The 15,473-nt window shown below is 53.5% G+C and overlaps 2 protein-coding genes across 7 annotated transcripts; one reads left to right on the top strand and one right to left on the bottom strand.

Moving 5' to 3' along the window:
- Positions 1 to 265: 265 nt before the first annotated feature.
- On the bottom strand, positions 266 to 4,965 carry SYT8 (synaptotagmin 8). Its single transcript, XM_051804079.1, has 9 exons — positions 4,771 to 4,965; positions 3,115 to 3,232; positions 2,584 to 2,741; positions 2,343 to 2,438; positions 1,945 to 2,112; positions 1,555 to 1,722; positions 1,246 to 1,363; positions 723 to 856; positions 266 to 634 (listed from the first exon to the last, which is right to left on the bottom strand). The coding sequence occupies exons 2-9, from the start codon at positions 3,218 to 3,220 to the stop codon at positions 401 to 403; spliced, it is 1,182 nt and encodes a 393-aa protein (XP_051660039.1). The 5' UTR covers positions 3,221 to 3,232; positions 4,771 to 4,965; the 3' UTR covers positions 266 to 400.
- A 1,245-nt stretch (positions 4,966 to 6,210) lies between these two features.
- Positions 6,211 to 15,235, top strand: LOC127478438 (cytosolic 5'-nucleotidase 1A-like). 6 transcript variants are annotated; one of them, XM_051804085.1, is made up of 9 exons: positions 6,212 to 6,370; positions 6,686 to 6,761; positions 7,165 to 7,313; positions 8,942 to 9,002; positions 9,731 to 9,898; positions 10,265 to 10,394; positions 10,972 to 11,094; positions 12,197 to 12,375; positions 12,900 to 15,234. In XM_051804085.1, the coding sequence occupies exons 4-9, from the start codon at positions 8,958 to 8,960 to the stop codon at positions 13,200 to 13,202; spliced, it is 948 nt and encodes a 315-aa protein (XP_051660045.1). In that variant the 5' UTR covers positions 6,212 to 6,370; positions 6,686 to 6,761; positions 7,165 to 7,313; positions 8,942 to 8,957; the 3' UTR covers positions 13,203 to 15,234. The 6 variants fall into 6 exon arrangements, with proteins under 6 accessions (XP_051660048.1, XP_051660045.1, XP_051660047.1 ...); XM_051804087.1 differs by lacking the exon at positions 6,686 to 6,761; XM_051804083.1 differs by lacking the exon at positions 6,686 to 6,761 and having other exon boundaries at positions 7,105 to 7,313.
- Positions 15,236 to 15,473: the final 238 nt, after the last annotated feature.

The raw sequence follows: 15,473 nt of genomic DNA, 5'->3' as shown, positions 1-15,473 counted from the left end.
TTATTCACAACCAAAGAAATTTCCCACCCATGCCACCATAATGTTAATCCTCTGCTTTATAAATGTCAATGGACTCAGTGTTTTTGCATGAGCCTGAAGCTCTGTGTATTTTTTGCCCCCGGCCCATGAGCAGTTGAGGTGAGCTGGCTCCTGTGCCCATGCCATCTCCTCTAGCATCCTCTGCTCCATGTCCAGCATTGCCCTGGGATACCAAGCTGCCCCACCCCAGGCATTACACAGGGCATGAACTGCACCAGCAGCCAGATCATCTCTTAGCCAAAAGGAGTCCCAGTCCCCTCTTTGCTGACACTGAGCTGGGACCAAGATGTTGCCGAGCAGAAGCCCCTCTCTCCTCCACAAGCCCACCATCCTGCTCCATGGGTGGAGAAGGAGACCTCCACTATCTGGAGGCCAGGGGCAGCTTGAGGTGAGACTTCAGTCCCAGGGCTTTGTCAACCACATCGGGGGGCTGCAGGCTGTGCCACTGGGCGAGAGGCCGGCGTGGGTTGGACAGCATGTCAGACCAGTGCCGCAGCTGGTTGCCTGTGGCTCGACAGCCCAGGAAGAGTTTGCCGATGGGCTCATTCTTGGTCACTTTGTCGTGATCCCAGACGGAGATGACCACATCCACATTCTGGGGGGGACACAAAAAAGAGGGTCAGTGGGAGGGGTCTTGCTGCAGTGGGGACCTGCTCAGCCCTGGGCGCTGCAGGGAAACCCACCTGGATCTGATTGAAAGGCACCTCAAAAACAAACACCTCATTGAAGTAAGGGCTTAAGGTGTTTTTCTTCACACTTGTCTTCTTCTTCTTCCATTTCTTCCTGTTCAGGATGAGATGCACCTTGACAAAAGGATCTGAGGAGAGAGAGGACACAGCTGGCACAAGTGATAATTTTTGACTGAGGAGCTCAGCCACAAAACAGGTTCCCTGAGCCATTCCCAAGCAGAGCATGGCATCTACTTGTCACTCCTCATGGTGAGCCAGCCACCCCAGAGCTCACCTCCTCCTGCCACAAGCTTCCTGTACAATCCAGCCATAACATCTCCTGGAAGATATCTCCAGCTCTGCACAAAGCTAGAGTATCTGTGCTGGGAGGGCTGGGAGTCAGACAAAGTCTGGGTAGGGTGGTGGCAGCAGGAAGCAGGTCTTAACACCAAGAGCTTTCAAGGCTTTGCAGCTCTTGGTACCATCATTGAAGCCTGGGCAGGAGTAGGAAGATCTGAGCACAGCAGCCCCAGCTGACCTGAGAGTCCATGAGAGTCCATTCGCTTCAGCTTCCTGGCTTCCAGGATGAGCACCGTCAGCTTGCCAGTGTTGGGAACATAGCGCAGTGAGAAGCAGATCTCACCCAGCTGCTCTTCCTGATGGAGTGATGCCAGCAATTAGTAGCAGGCAGAGGACCCAGCTTGCCTGGGGTTATGACACCAGGCCCCAGGTTTCCCGAGTCTCCCCCACTCTTGTGCTTGCCCCTAAGGGCCTGCTTCTTGGGGTGGTGGCAAGTGAAGCAACAGTGCATCCCTCCTGGCAGAGTTTCCCACCCAACAGGACTGACCTCCACTTTACTGGCCGCCGCCAGTTCACTCCACTGCTCGATAACGTGCTGCAGGTTGACACTGGCCAGGGGCAGCCGGACCTCACCAATGATGTCATGCTTGGCAAAGCGGTTGAAGTCATAAATCTGCATCACCAGTGTGCATTCAGGCACCTCTGCCTGGGGTACCTACAGGGGAGGACCCAAAAGCCAGGATTTACTCCTCAGTGGCAGCCCTTCCCCATGGGATGTGGCAGTAACAATGCAATAACAGATATTTCTCTCTGACTCTTCCCCATCCTGCTTGCACAAGCATCTCCCTGCCTGGAGAGGTTTTTGCCCAGGGAGCAGTGCCTATGCAACAACACTCTTGATGGGACCCAAAAGCCATCATTGGCTGTAGTTTTCTACCTGGAAAGTAAAGCTCTCGTTGAAGACGGGGTTCAGGGTCTTGCGGTAAACCTTGGTCTCGTATCTCTTCTTCATATCAGATGTCAGGTAGACGATCACATATGGATCGGATGTGCCTCCACTGTCCATGGCCTTTAGCTCAACTGCCTGCTTCACACCGACTTTCAGCTTGAAAGGAGTGATGCACAAGGTCACCGGGTGGAGGAGGACAGGGTCAGACAATTGAGGGCTCAGTGGGAAGCGAGTGCAACAGTGAGGACGCCTTCACACCATGTGGGCATGAGAGCTGGCAGGCTGCAGCCAGGTGGAAACCTGGGCCCACCTCAGTGGACAGCAAAAAGGGATCATGCAAGAGCAAAGCTGTTTCCCTGCTGTGCCATGGCCACAAACATCCCCACCTCCTGTGTGCGGAAGTTGTACTCCAGGGAGTACTGCAGCTTTCCTCGACGCATCTGCTCCACTCCTCGCTCCAGGTCCTCCATCTCAGGCTGGACCTGTGGAAGAGAGCAACACTACCCTCAGGATGTGTTCAGCCATGTCCCCGCCATGCCGTGCTCCCACAATCCCTGGAACTGGGAAGTGCAGCAGCAAACCTCTCAGGGAGAAGGGAGGTGGGACTGAGGGGAAAGCAGGACGCACGAGGCTGGCTGTGGTTGAGTTGCTGACAGGGCACAAGCTGATTCTCTCCTTCTTCTTGGGCTTTTTCTTGCCACAGCAGCACCTGATGATGCAGATAAGGAAGAGGAGGAGGAGAATGGCCCCTGCCACAGCCACGGTGATGAGCGCCCATTTGGGTACTGGTGTGATGTTCAAGGAATGGAATTGGACAGAACAGTTAAAACCAAGCAATACATATGGAGTGCATTTAAACCCCTTCCTGATGCTTCAGCATTAAGGAGTTGTACTTTCAAAATTGCCCCTATATTCCTGGACAGTCCCCATTCAGGGAGGCTGCAGCTGGAGACCATTCCCCAAATGAGCAGCAAGGATGCCCTGCACTCCTGGAGCAGCGTGGTACCACTCTGCAGCATCCCCACCCTGAAGGACCCCACTAGGAAAAGGGATTTGGAGGGAGAGAGCCTCAGAGTCCTCAGAGCCTCATAGCCTCAGAGTCCAGGAGCCCCACCAGATAACGCTGCCTGAGAGTAGGGCAAGAGCTGCTGTACTCACATGGGATCCGGCTAAGCCAGCTGTCCAAGAAGCCTGGCCAAGCCGTGGTGGTAATGCTGGCATGTGGGGAGGTCGTAGTCCTGACTATCCTGGCTGCCACTGCCATGGCTGGTGTGACCTGGGGACACAGGCAAAATTAACAGGGTGGGGATTTCCTTTCCAGTAGCACCTGTGCTGCCCGTGGCCCAGGGCTCTAACGAGAGCAAACACAATTAAAATACAGAGCCCAGGGTAAGCGGTTAGGGCTTGGCCACATTGGCAATGAGCTGTGAAATGGAGCAGGAGGGAGCCGCGGGCAGGGAGGGCTCTGTGCCAGCCAGCCCTTCGCATACAGCCTTCTCGTTCATATCCCTGCAAGTCTGCCTTCTGAAAGGAGAGAGATCAAGGGGATGGATTAGGGAGTTTTCTGGTGTTTTTTTTGAGAAGAGGAGTCACCTGTCTGTAGGGGACAAAACCAAGACCTCTTTTGTGCTGACTCCTCCCTGGCCAGGCAGCATGAGCTGAAGGGTTTGCTCAGCTCCAGGAAAGCCTCATCACTAGCTAACACCTCTTTTTGGCTATTTTCCTCTCTCTCACAGGGCTGAGGGGCAGGATGGTTGGCTCCTGGGCTTGCAGCAGGGCTGCTGCCCTCGCTGCCAGTGGCAGTGGCACCACCATGCTGGGGTCACAGCGGTTTGGAAACTTGCTGTGATCCTGACCCATGCACATGGCAACGTTGACACGGCATAAGGAAAGGCTTCAAATTTAAAGCAGGGTGGTTTTACAGCACTGCTCTCCCCATGGCAAAGCTCTTATTCTAGCATTAGTGCTTCCTCATAGCGAAATTCCTTTTGCGTCAGCAGGAGAGATGTGCCAGGAGCCAGGCTGCCTGGTGAGAGCGTCTGCAGCCACCACGGCAAGGGTGGCACCCAGCCTCAGTGCCATGAGCAAGGCTGGCAGGTATGTGCCTGTTTGCCTTGGCAGCCCCAGCCTCCTGCCCTGTGTCCCCGTGGGTCCCTGCTCAAGCAGTCAACACCACCTCACCCTGCCTGCACTCTGCCCACGTTCTGCCCATTCCAAGGTGCTCCTTGCATGGGGTTCTCCTGGGGAGAAATCACATCTGCACTTCCCTCTGCTGAGCCTGCAAAGCCAGAAAGAGCCTTTTATTTTTCCAGCAGTGAGCTTTGCTGCATGTGGGCATAGGGTTGGAGAGACATGGGAATTGCTGTCATCCCTGTGGCATCATTGCTGGGACAATGAGGTGCAGGTTAAGTGACTTGTCCAGTACCACCTGGGACATCTGTGCCATTGGACACTTGAAGCTCTGCTCAGGTATTTAAGAGGTTTCAGCAGTTTCAGGTGCCTGCAGTTTCAGCCGAGCAGGCACCCACCCAGCTCAGAATTAGTTGTCTCAGTACTTCTTGCCTGCCACCAGACCCCCACATTAGTCTAACATTAGCCCTGTTTAAAAAAAACTCATCCCAGCCCTGCAGAATTATCTGAGCCACCATTTTGGGAATGATAGTTACAGCCTTGCTGCAGTCTGGGAGAGGCAGCATAGCTTCAGTGGGCAGTCTGCAGGGACTGTTGAGCATCCGTACTCCTGGAAAAGGGGCTGGGAGAATCCTGATTCTTGCTCCCACCCTGTCCTGACTGAGTTCCCAAATCCAGACTTACCAACAAGTGTCTTTCTCAGCTTCAGTCTCCCTTCCCTGCTGTGCAGGATCCAGGTCAAGCCACCATGCGTGGCAGGGACATGCTGTGGGGTGAGATGGGACCCCACTGGGCGTGGAGCCGAGGGTGCAGAAGGGATGGTGACTGCACTGCACAGCCAAAACAGGAAAGTCTGCTTTGCCAGCTCAGGAACCGGGTGGCCTCAGCAGCTCCGTCAGCCCCACCTCACCGCTGACCCAAGCAGTGTTCATGCAGGCGAAAAGCCAGTAGGGAACTCCCTGCTGGACCAGGAAGCAAAACCTGCCCTCCTACCTGTGAGAAGTTGATGGGCATCCTTGCCCAGCTCTGTGCACTGGGAAATTCACTTCTCCAAGTTATCCCTGCTGGGCTGGACTGTGTGGCTGCAGGCACTTAGCACAAGGGAATGGACACTTGCAATGGGATGGGTGCAGTACTGTATCCATTCCTGGTGAGCTCTGTACTTGGAGAGCCCAGCTCCCTGGCCCACAGGGCATGCACCACGTGAGGGCCTTGGAAATGTGTGCGGCAGTGGGGATGAACAGGAATGCTCTGCTCCAACACATCAGGGAGGACAGACAGGGTAAGGGAATACTGCTTGAGTGGCTTCATCCCCCAAGTGCCAACGAGTGCAGCACTAGGCACATAGCCAGGAGCAATTTCACGGGCATCCCTGTTGCATTAAATTTATGCTTGTAAAGTTCTTCCCTTGCTGCCAGTTCAGCAAAGTCTGCCCAAAACCTGCCTTATCACCACGTAAATTTGGTGTGGTGTCAGAAGCGGGAAGCAATACTGCCAGTGCCTGATGGCTGACGTAGTCGTGGGAGGAGATGTCCCGGAAACCAGACCTGTCCCAGCTCTGCCCCACAACCCTGGCTCACCGGTCCTGCCAGATTTTCACATGACCACCAAGGCATTGCCATAGCAGGTGCCTAGCCATGGGACAGGGGCTGGGGTTGCCCCTCAGCCATCCAAACCACAACCCTACTCACAAGTGCCCTGCACTCCTGCTGCTCAGAGAAGCATCACCTCCAGGAGCAGGAGATGCTGCAGGAATGATGCTGCAGCAAACGTCGGGGGGGACTTTTTGCTCTAAACTGGCAGGCCTAGAGGATGCACAGGGGAAATGCATTATGGGGATGGGGGAAAAGGGAATATGTCCAATAAAATCAGTCAGGGAAAGAGGGTCTGCATAAGCATGCTAAAAGCTGAGTATATCAGCAGTCTTTTCAACAGGCTGTTTGCTAAAGACAATTAAAAGATAAGAGATTTAGACCTTAGGAAGAAATTCTTTACTCAGAGGGTAGTGAGACACTGGAACAGGTTTTCCAGAGACCCATCCCCAGAAGAGTTCAAGGCCAGGTTGAATGAAGCCCTAAGCAACCTGATCTAGTATGTGGCATCAGTGCCCATGATGTAGGGGTTGGAACTTTAAGACTCCTTGCAACCCAAACCATTCTCTGATTCTATGATCTCAGTGAAGCCAAGTGCACAGGACCCCAGAGGCCTCCCACATTTTCAGAGGAGATTTGGTGATACTGGTGATAACCTGGTGCCATACAGGGAGACAGCTGCCTTAGTGCAGGTGGGTTTGGTCTCCTTTGGCAGGAGCCAGGCTGGGCAGGCTGCTGCACTGGGCCTTTTTCCAGCACTGGGGCAGGGACATGGCCTAGCTGGGCAAGGGAAAAGCTGCAGGATGGCAGCAGGTCATGTCAGCTCCTTTCCCCTTCTCCTTTCCACCCTGTCCCCCTACCTCCTTCTCCCCCCTCCCCATGGCCAATCACACTCTTGCAGAGAAAGGGGGTGTTGAAATAATCCAGCACCATGAGCCTCACAGGGCTGGGTACCACACAGCTACCCAGAAAAGCAAGATCCTAGCCCAAAAATCACCCCTGCTCAGGGCACTATCTGAGAGACAGCTTTCAGAAAAGAAGGGAAAAGGGATCCAAAAACATTACAGGAAAATTGTAAATATGGTAAGCTCCCTCTGCACCCTGCCACACTCTGCACAACCCTCTGCTCCCTGCATCCCTGCAACTGCTGCGAGCCACTCTGGTGCAGGTACCCCTATATTTTTGGTCAAAACTACAACCACTGTGTATTCAGAGACTGGGAAAGGAGAGGTCTAGAGGCATGCTATTAATACTCCGGCTACAGAAATAGATACCGCGGCAGCGCTTGTGGGCAGTGCGCGGCCACTGAGCACAAGCTCCGAGGGAGCTCCAGAAGCTGGAATAGGGCTGAGCCGCCTCCCCGGCTTGCCCGCGGCTGTGTCCCTGACCAGGCCCGGGTGACCACGATCCGCCCGTGCAACGCCAGCTGGGAAATGCAGTCTGGCCCGGGCACGACGCCAACCACCTGGCTGCCTACAAATCCCAGCACGCCGGGAAGCGGAGCTGCACCCCATCCTGGCTCCTGCCTGCTTCCTGCCAGCGCGGGGAGGGGGAAATATAAACAGCGGCGTCTTGGGCAGAGCTGGGATGCTGCCGCTGGACAGGCTGTGCTGCGGAGCAGAGGCAGCGCTCGGGGTGAGTTTGGGCTTTTCTCTCTGACAAAATCCTGTCTGTGTCTAGGGGGGGTAACATCTGCCCCCCGCTTCGCAGCTGCGGGGACCAGCAGCACCCGCCGGTGTGCGAACTGCACTTGTGGGCATTAGGGGCAGGGAGTGGAAAGGAGAAGTCAGGCTTGGTTTGCAGCGCTTGAAAGAACAGACATTAGAAGGTGGGTTCTCCCACCAGGAAGGGCTGCTCAGCTCCTTTGCCTCCTTGCATTAAATTTTGACTTTCAGAAAAGTACTTGGCTGAGATTCTGTCAGAGGAAAGCTTCTCCCTGCTCGTCTAGGGTGGTGGTTGCCACCCTCTGCCCTGGTCCCTGGGAGGAGACCCCTTCCCAGAATGGGGTATGGGATGGAGGAAGCAGAGAGATGCTCAATATCTCCTGGCTTTCCACGCACCCCTGGCTGGGGGAGCAGCCCTGCCGCAGGACTCTCCACCCCAGAGGCAGTCAGGGGGTGCACATGCAAGCCCGGAGCTCCCCATGGCAAGGCTCTGGCTCTCAGACAAGTGTATTGCCTACCAGCCCAGGCAACGCTTTGCAGTCCCTGAATAACAAAAATCAATTAAAGGACATTGGAACAAAAGAAAGGTCTCCCTGAAGACCCTGACTTGCACTTCACACTGCATGCTGGCTTTGGTCTATGCTTGCACAACCCCCAGCCCAGTAAGCAGGTAGGGCATGAACTGGTAAATGAAGTTTTAACCCCCTTGCCATTCCCAGCAATCCATGTAGAGCAGTCATTCTTCCTCTGCTCTCCAGAGAAACCCTGCAGTGTTTCCATCCGGAGCTACTGGATGGAAATAACCCCCATGGGATCCCCCTTGGTGGGAATGGGAACAGCTCCCATCCCACAGGCTGAATCCTAAAGGTCCACTTTTAGCACTGACTAGTGCATAGAAGTGGAGTGCACAGCATGGTGGTTACAGAAACCACAGGACCTGGGTGTACAAAAATAAATGGGATTATGATTCAGTTGCCCTCACAGGCAGACCCATGTACCTCCCCGAAGATTTTCATCTGCCAGACCTGGAGTAGCACTGAGACCTTCAGTGTACGGCCTGGCTGGCTCACAGGGCTGTGGAGGGGCAGACCAGCCCCAGTCCCAGCCTGCACTCAAGCCCTCACCACGCATCTCTACTTACTCTGGCCTTTTACAGCTGCAAATGATGTTCTCATGCAGTGAACTCATTCATTTGTAGATGCAAATTCACCATTCGAGCAAAAGTAGCAAAAAAGGCAATAAGGATGTGAACTAGAAACCTACCCATAAGATCTGATCTATTTTGTCTTTTAAAGACAGCCTTATTTTGCTGGGAAAATAGCTTCACAACAGCTTTCAGCAGTTCCACTCAAAGAAAAGTACTCTTTGAGATAAATAAAAATAAAGCAATGATCTGTGTTTGAAAAGCCACTTTTCCATCATATTTAATTGGAACTATTAGAACAGTTTTTCTGGGAGCAGAGCTGCTGCCAGCAGAAGCAAGTTCATTTGGGCTGCTCCACTTGGTGGGTAGGATGTCCCCTGTCTCCTTTCCACTCTTCCCCTTCTGTAGATTGGCTATATTATAACCTGTCAGTTTCATTTTATATTTTCTCTTAGAAGCTGAAAACTGAAGATGGCAGAGCCTGAAAGCACAGTCATAAACACCAATGTGAAACAGGTAAAAGGTTGTTCATTACAAAACACACATCCGGTATTTCTAAACCAAGTTTTGAAATGCCGCCACAGGAGAGGACACACTGCAACCCAGAGCTGTGGTGGCCTCAATTGCAACCCAGAGCTCTGGTGGCCTCAATTGCTTGTGCCTAGGTTTTATCAGAAGTGGCCTGTCTCAGGGCTGCTGAGCATCTGGTCCCAGGGAGGTCCATGTGATTTCCACATGGAAAGAAGTTGCAGGGCTGAACCTCCAGTTGTATGGAAAGGGCAGGTACCTTTGCTCACACTTAAATTTTGGAGTGGCCAGGGAGAAAGCAGCAGCTTCTGTACGTACACAGAAACTTTATTAGACTGTCCAGAACAGACACAAAGGGTAAAACCACCAGCATGTGCAGAGAAACCCAGCAGTGCCCAGCTCAGCACAAACCATGGCTGTACTGTGCCCACAAACTGCAAAATTATGAAGCAATCCCCTCTGTATGAGCTGTCCTTGGAGGATGTGGGACTTACCAGACAGGTTAGGGTTTCACAACTGCCAGCCCCATCCTTGGTGTCCTGAAGATGAAGATTGGGCTTCGTACCTCTGGCATCAGGAACTGTGACACATGGGTGGTACTTCCAACACCCAACCCCACCACTCTGGTCGGTGGAGCCCTGTTCCCCCTGCTCACCCCACCTCCATGAGTTCCTTCTTTGCTGTCCCCTGACTCCTCTTTCCTCCCTGTCCTGCAGAAAGATCCCAGCAAGGCACTGGTCATTGCTGTGACCACCAGAGCCATCTTCAACTTGGAGAAGGAGCACAAACTCTACCTGGAGAAGGGCAAGGAGGAGTACACAAGGCACCAGCAGGCCAACCAGGACAAGCCCCTCCCACCAGGCACAGCCTTTGCCTTCATCCAGGTGAGCCCCACACCTGGCTGGTGGCACATGCAGACACTTGCAGGATGGGGTGAAAGCTCAGCTTTCTCAGCTGTAAGTGTCAGCTCCCATCATCACAGGGTGCAGGCCCTGGCCTGGCCTCTTGGCCTCATGGCAGGGCATAAAGACCTGTGCTCCTCATCAGTCCATCTCTCCCATGGTGAGGTATCCTGCTCCCTGCTTCCCTAACGATGGGTTTTGCAGGATGGTTGCTCCGTCTGACTGTCCATAACATGTCAGCTTTGCCATAGCTGACACAGCACAAACCACTAAACTCAACTGCAGAAGAGCCCCCGCAAAGCCACTGCAGTCATGCCTCTCCAAAAGAGTCCCATCTCGTCCTCACAGGCAGTGCAGTATGTGAACAAGAAGATGCTGGAGAGCAACCCAGCAGAGAAGGACCTCTTTGACATCCTGGTGCTCTCCAACAACAGCCCAGAGAGCGGAGCGCGCATCATCAACAGCGCCAAGCACTACGGTAAGAGAGACCCATCCCCGGGGGTGCCTGCTTCCCCCGGGCGGCTGTGAAACAGATAAGGCACCACAGTGGATCATCAGTGGCAGATGGAGAGCCAGGGGAATCAAGGGGAAGGGGTTCTCTTGGAAACAAGCTCAATTCCTGCCAGCCCCATGCTGCTTGCCCAGGGTGCTGGAGCACACCCAGGGCGCAGGCTCCTTGGCAGAGCCCAGCTCCCTCCAGCCATATCCTTCGCACCACCAGGAGGTCTGGTAGCATTTTGCACAGCCTGGACATCCTCAGTCAGCTACTGATAAAACCCAGTTCTTTATAAAAGACCCCTAAATCCCAGAGTGCTGTCATGAGGAATGCTCATTTAAGGAGGGATGGAGGGAATATTTAACCGCACTCCACAGTTTTGTAGGAGCAATAGAACAAGAAGATGCAGCCAGAACATGGGCAGGTTCCCCACACAGCACTGGGAAATCCATTGCCCTGAGCTCCTGCAGCAAAGCATGCCAAACCCAGGGAGGGACTGGGGGGCTGTGAGGAGGATGTTGATCCATAACAGACTTTTCTCACATTCCCTGACCTGAAGGCCTGGAGATCTCCAAGTTCTGCTTTGTCAGCGATGAGGACTCCACACAGTACCTGAAGTCCCACGGGGTCAAGCTCTTCCTCTCAGCTGACAGGACAGATGTGTGCAATGCCCTCCAGAGAGGTGTGTTCTCCTCTCCATCCCACGTCCCCAAACACACCACACTTTTCCCAAGTAGCCCAATACCAAGAGGCAGCGCCAGACCCAAGGTTTCACAGGGACAAGGGGTGGATGGCATTGAATATCAGTACAGTCCTGAACATTTCAATCTCCTCTTCTGTCCTTTTACCAGTAGCCTGCAAACACACCAGGGTTGCTCAGATGCCTTCACAAGTCACTGAGTGCTTGATGCATCGTTCTTGCCATAGCTCTGCCATGGGCTGGTCATGCTCTGCCATGGGCTGGTCATACCCTGCCTGACATTTAAGCTTTTTTAACCAGAGATGCAATGCCATGGCTGCTCCCTGGATCAATGAGAGTGCATCAGTGATTTCCAGGGCTTTGTGAGGATGCCATAGAAATTTGCTGCCTTGGTACATACAGAGTTACTGTGTGCTCAGAGATAGATGAAAGCACGTTTGACCTAGATGGGAGGGAGTGCAGTCTCCCCACAGCTCTAATGGGGTTAATTGCCTTCTTATTAATTCACTTGGGTATGAGCACATCAGCTGGCCACGTTCTTCAAGGTCAGGAGCAAGACATCTGCAGCCTGGACTTTCCTTGTCTACACAGGACATTCCTGGAGCCTCCTTGAGAGCATCATTGCTCTGACAGGTGTCCCCCATCTGGAGACCTGGATCCATGGATGAGGGTGGGCAGGGTGCAGCTTGTAGGAATTAAGCCAAATTAAGCCAATTACCCCAATCAATGGAGATGCCAGTCTGTGTTATTCACAGCACAGAGCTAAATCTGAACATTAAAGCCAGGCTTGGCAGGGTGAGCGAGCATCAGGAGGAGGGCTGCTCATGCCTTGACAACCACACACCATCTCTTAGCAGAGATCCCTTGGTCTCTGATCAGCAGCACTTCCTTATCCATCCCCATGGAGGCATAACACAGCCCTGGAAAGGCTGGGCTGACTCCCACAGAAGGCTCCATGGCTTGGAGATCCTGACATGGTGGTGTGGGATGGGGCTGCAGCAGATGTGTGGGGAAGAGCTTGCCATGCACGAGCTGCCCCTGGGGGGCGTGTCCTTCCTGACCCCCACCTTGCTCTGTCTCACAGGGGTCTCAGCAGCGCTCATTTTCCAGCAAGAGGTGCAGGCCCCCAGCACCCCACTCCGCGTGGTGTTTGACGGGGATGCCGTGCTCTTCTCCGACGAGACAGACCAGATCTTCCAGGAGCACGGGCTGGAGGGGGCAGTGCGGTACGAGCAGGCGATGGAGGCCGTGCCCATGGGAGAGGTGAGCATGCCACCTCCCTTCCTTGGGCACCCACAGGCTCTGCCATCACTGCCACTTGGGCTTTGCCATGAGCAGCCAAAAAAGTGCAAATCCTTACAAATTCCCTAGGCATCCACCATTCAGTCCCTGGTGTGGGCCTGATTTGGAGTCCCCCTGGAAATGGATCTGGCCTGTTTTCTCCTATAAGTGAGCATCAGCTCCCAAATATCCAGGGTTGTGGTTATCCTCAACATCACCTTTTGTAGGATGTGACCACTTGCAGGACTCAGACCCAGAGGCACTGGTCACTGAGATGTACTTTCCTGGTCACTTTGGGATTAGGATGAGCACCACAAGGCTCACCTTCCTCCCAAGCACCCCAGTGCACCGCACCAGTCCCAGACTGCCCAGTCCTGCAGCCCACAGGCATTGCTGTGCTCTGCAGAGCCCTGAGGAACCCTGGAAGAGGAACAAGTAGCTTGTACAGGCAGAGTAGATGTCTCCTTATTTTTCACCCACTCCCAACTGTCTTGCTGTGCTTCCAGGGTCCCCTGAAGAGTTTTGCCGTGCACCTGGGGAAGATGCGCAGGAAGTTCAGCCAGGAAAAATCCCCCATCCGCACCTACCTGGTGACTGCGCGCAGCGGCCGGGACATGGGCATCCGAGCCATCAAGACGCTCCGGGAATGGGGCCTGGCCATCGATGAGGCTTTCTTCATGGATGGGGCTCCCAAGGGCCCCATCCTCGCCCAGATCCAGCCCCACATCTTCTTTGACGATGGGCTTCATAACATCCAAGGGGCTCAAAATGTCGGTGTGCCCTCTGCCTGGGTCCCCTCCTGCTACTGATGGGCTGCAGGCCTGCAGTCCTCCCCCCCAGCCACACAGGGGACTGGGTCAGTTGGAGGAAAACCTTCTGGTGGAGAAGGAGAGATTTCCTGACATGCAGCAAGTAAATCTCAGGAAAAGGGGACAAGAGCGTGGACTCCCATGCAAAACTTAATGCTCATTTCTGCTCCTGATATGAGGTCCTTTAGGTCTTAGGATAAAGCAAAAAGATGCAACTGCTCTAGGAGAGAAAGACACCTTTGCTGTGACACTGAGGACTACACCTACCTGCCCGGTAGGACCTGGGGACTTCTCTCAAAGAATTAAGTGAAGCTAATGCCACACACATGAGCTAAAGGAAGCATGAACTGAAAATGGTATCTTTGGCTGTTCTCAGACAGTCTCCAAGATGGAGCAGCACAGAAAGGACATCAGCCTGTTGAGGCGAGTCCAGAGAAGGGCCATCAAGATGAGTAGAGGGATGAAACAGCTCTCCTACGAGGAAAGGCTGAGAGAACTGGGTTTGTTCAGCCTGGAAAAGGCTTCAGGGTGACCTAACTGTGGCCTTCCGGTACCTGAAGGGGCCTACAAGAAAGATGGAGAGATTCTGTTTACAAGGGCCTGGAGGGACAGGACAAGGGGTAATGGTTTCAAACTGAGCATAGGTTTAGATTAGATATTAGGAAAAAATTCTTTACTATGTGGGCTGTGAGGCACTGGAACAGGTTGCCCAAGGAAGGTGTAGATGCCTCATCCCTGGCAGTGTTCAAGACCAGGTTGGGTGGAGCTCTGGGTCTGATCTAGTGAAAGGTGTCCCCCCCTACCCTCACAAGGGGATTTGGAACTGGATGATCTTTAAGGTCCTTTCCAACCCAGGCCATTCTATGATTCTATGGTTTATTCCCAGGTTCTCTGCCTAAAGGGAGCCCTCAAGACCCTGCCTCACAGACACACTCAGCTTGGTTTCCTGAGGACACTGATTTGCTAGCAAGTCCTTCAGGCAGCTCCATCCAAACTTAGAAGAGAAAGATTTCAAAACTGTAAAGGACCTACAAACCTTTTAGAAATGGGTGAACAGGTTGAAGAAAGAAAGCCCTTATTAAATTATTACCCCTTATAAAAGAGATTATAGCACAAGTCAGTTTTCCTTAGGCATGCAGGCTGCTCACAGAGTGCTCTTAGGAGACACAGACCTGTAGGACACTCAGCTCCAGGAGCTCCAGGACAGGGACAAGCTGCAACCCAGCACTGAGGTCCATCCAAGAGACAGAGCTGCCACATAGCTCCGATGTCCTACCAGGAGAGGGCAGTGGAGATGGGCTGCCTGCAGCACAAGCCATGCAGGAGCCAGGGCTGCAGACCAGCCACCGAAGGGGCCAGGGCAGGACTGGGTGCCGTGGCCAAGCTTAAGTGGGCCTCCAGAGCTGTGTATGGAGGGTGTGGGTGGAGGTCTCGGGAGCAACTGCTCCCTGCTGATGGGGTTCGTGGGTGTGCTCAGTTCTCTCTCTGGCATCATGGCACACCCCATGCAGGGGAGCCTCTCCTCTGGCAATTTGGACTCTGCTCCTAATTTTCCTTGGCAACAAGCAGCCCCCCAAGGTTCCGTTGCAGGTTTCTTACCCCAGGGCTGTATGTGAGTCGCCACTAGGGGCCACTGTGCTGCCTGGGGACATGGCACCTCACATCCCTGTCAGCTCTCCAGAACTGCCTCGTAAAAAAAACCAAACTGGCTGCTCAGGTGGCAGTGGGATTATGGACTGAGGAGATAAAGACAATACTGGCTTCGTTTTTTTAATCTCAGCATAATCAGTAATTTTTTTAAAGGCTTCAGAAGTGTTGCTCTCTTTTCAATGCTTTTCCCACCCAATAAATAAATAAACAAGCATCCCATTGTGAGTGCTTGTTCCTCGTGCCTGTGTTCAGCAGTGTGGGAGGAGGGGTGGGATAACTCAGTGCTCCTTAACAGACATTCAGTTATTTATTAGGTGTTACACATGTTCATCAAGATGGGTTAAATACAAAATAAACTTTCAATGGGCTTTGGATTAAGCTTCTGAATGTCGTCTTGCGTCTGTGTCCCCAGGCTCACTCCTGCTACCTTGGGCTTGGGGACTCTGCACACCTCGGCCCAGCAAAGAGTGCTGCTGGCCCCACCATGCTGCCAGCGCAGGTCCTGTCCCTACTGTTGTGGCTAAGGGAGGGCAGGGATGCCTGTGTGCAAGGTTTTAATAGGAAGCCACCTCCAAAGCAGCAAAGCCTGGCAGAGTCTTGGCACCAGGAGTCTGGCCCCCT

The sequence above is a fragment of the Manacus candei genome, unplaced genomic scaffold, assembly GCF_025592945.1.
Source record: "Manacus candei isolate 608988 ecotype Guabito, Panama unplaced genomic scaffold, ASM2559294v1 h1tg000060l, whole genome shotgun sequence".
Lineage (NCBI taxonomy): Eukaryota > Metazoa > Chordata > Aves > Passeriformes > Pipridae > Manacus > Manacus candei.
The sequence above is the reverse complement of the archived record's forward strand: the minus strand, read 5'-3'. Positions and strand labels throughout refer to the sequence as shown.

Excerpts from the sequence above, each read along its gene's own strand:
- SYT8 (XM_051804079.1), bottom strand. The coding sequence starts at position 3,220 with ATGGCAGTGGCAGCCAGGATAGTCAGGACTACGACCTCCCCACATGCC. Across the intron at positions 2,439-2,583 it reads ACTCAACCACAGCCAGCCTC|GTCCAGCCTGAGATGGAGGA; the intron begins GTGCGTCCTGCT and ends TCTCTTCCACAG. Across the intron at positions 2,113-2,342 it reads ACAACTTCCGCACACAGGAG|CTGAAAGTCGGTGTGAAGCA; the intron begins GTGGGGATGTTT and ends ACTCCTTTCAAG.
- LOC127478438 (XM_051804084.1), top strand. The coding sequence starts at position 8,958 with ATGGCAGAGCCTGAAAGCACAGTCATAAACACCAATGTGAAACAG. Across the intron at positions 9,003-9,730 it reads TAAACACCAATGTGAAACAG|AAAGATCCCAGCAAGGCACT; the intron begins GTAAAAGGTTGT and ends CCTGTCCTGCAG. Across the intron at positions 10,395-10,971 it reads CAACAGCGCCAAGCACTACG|GCCTGGAGATCTCCAAGTTC; the intron begins GTAAGAGAGACC and ends CCTGACCTGAAG.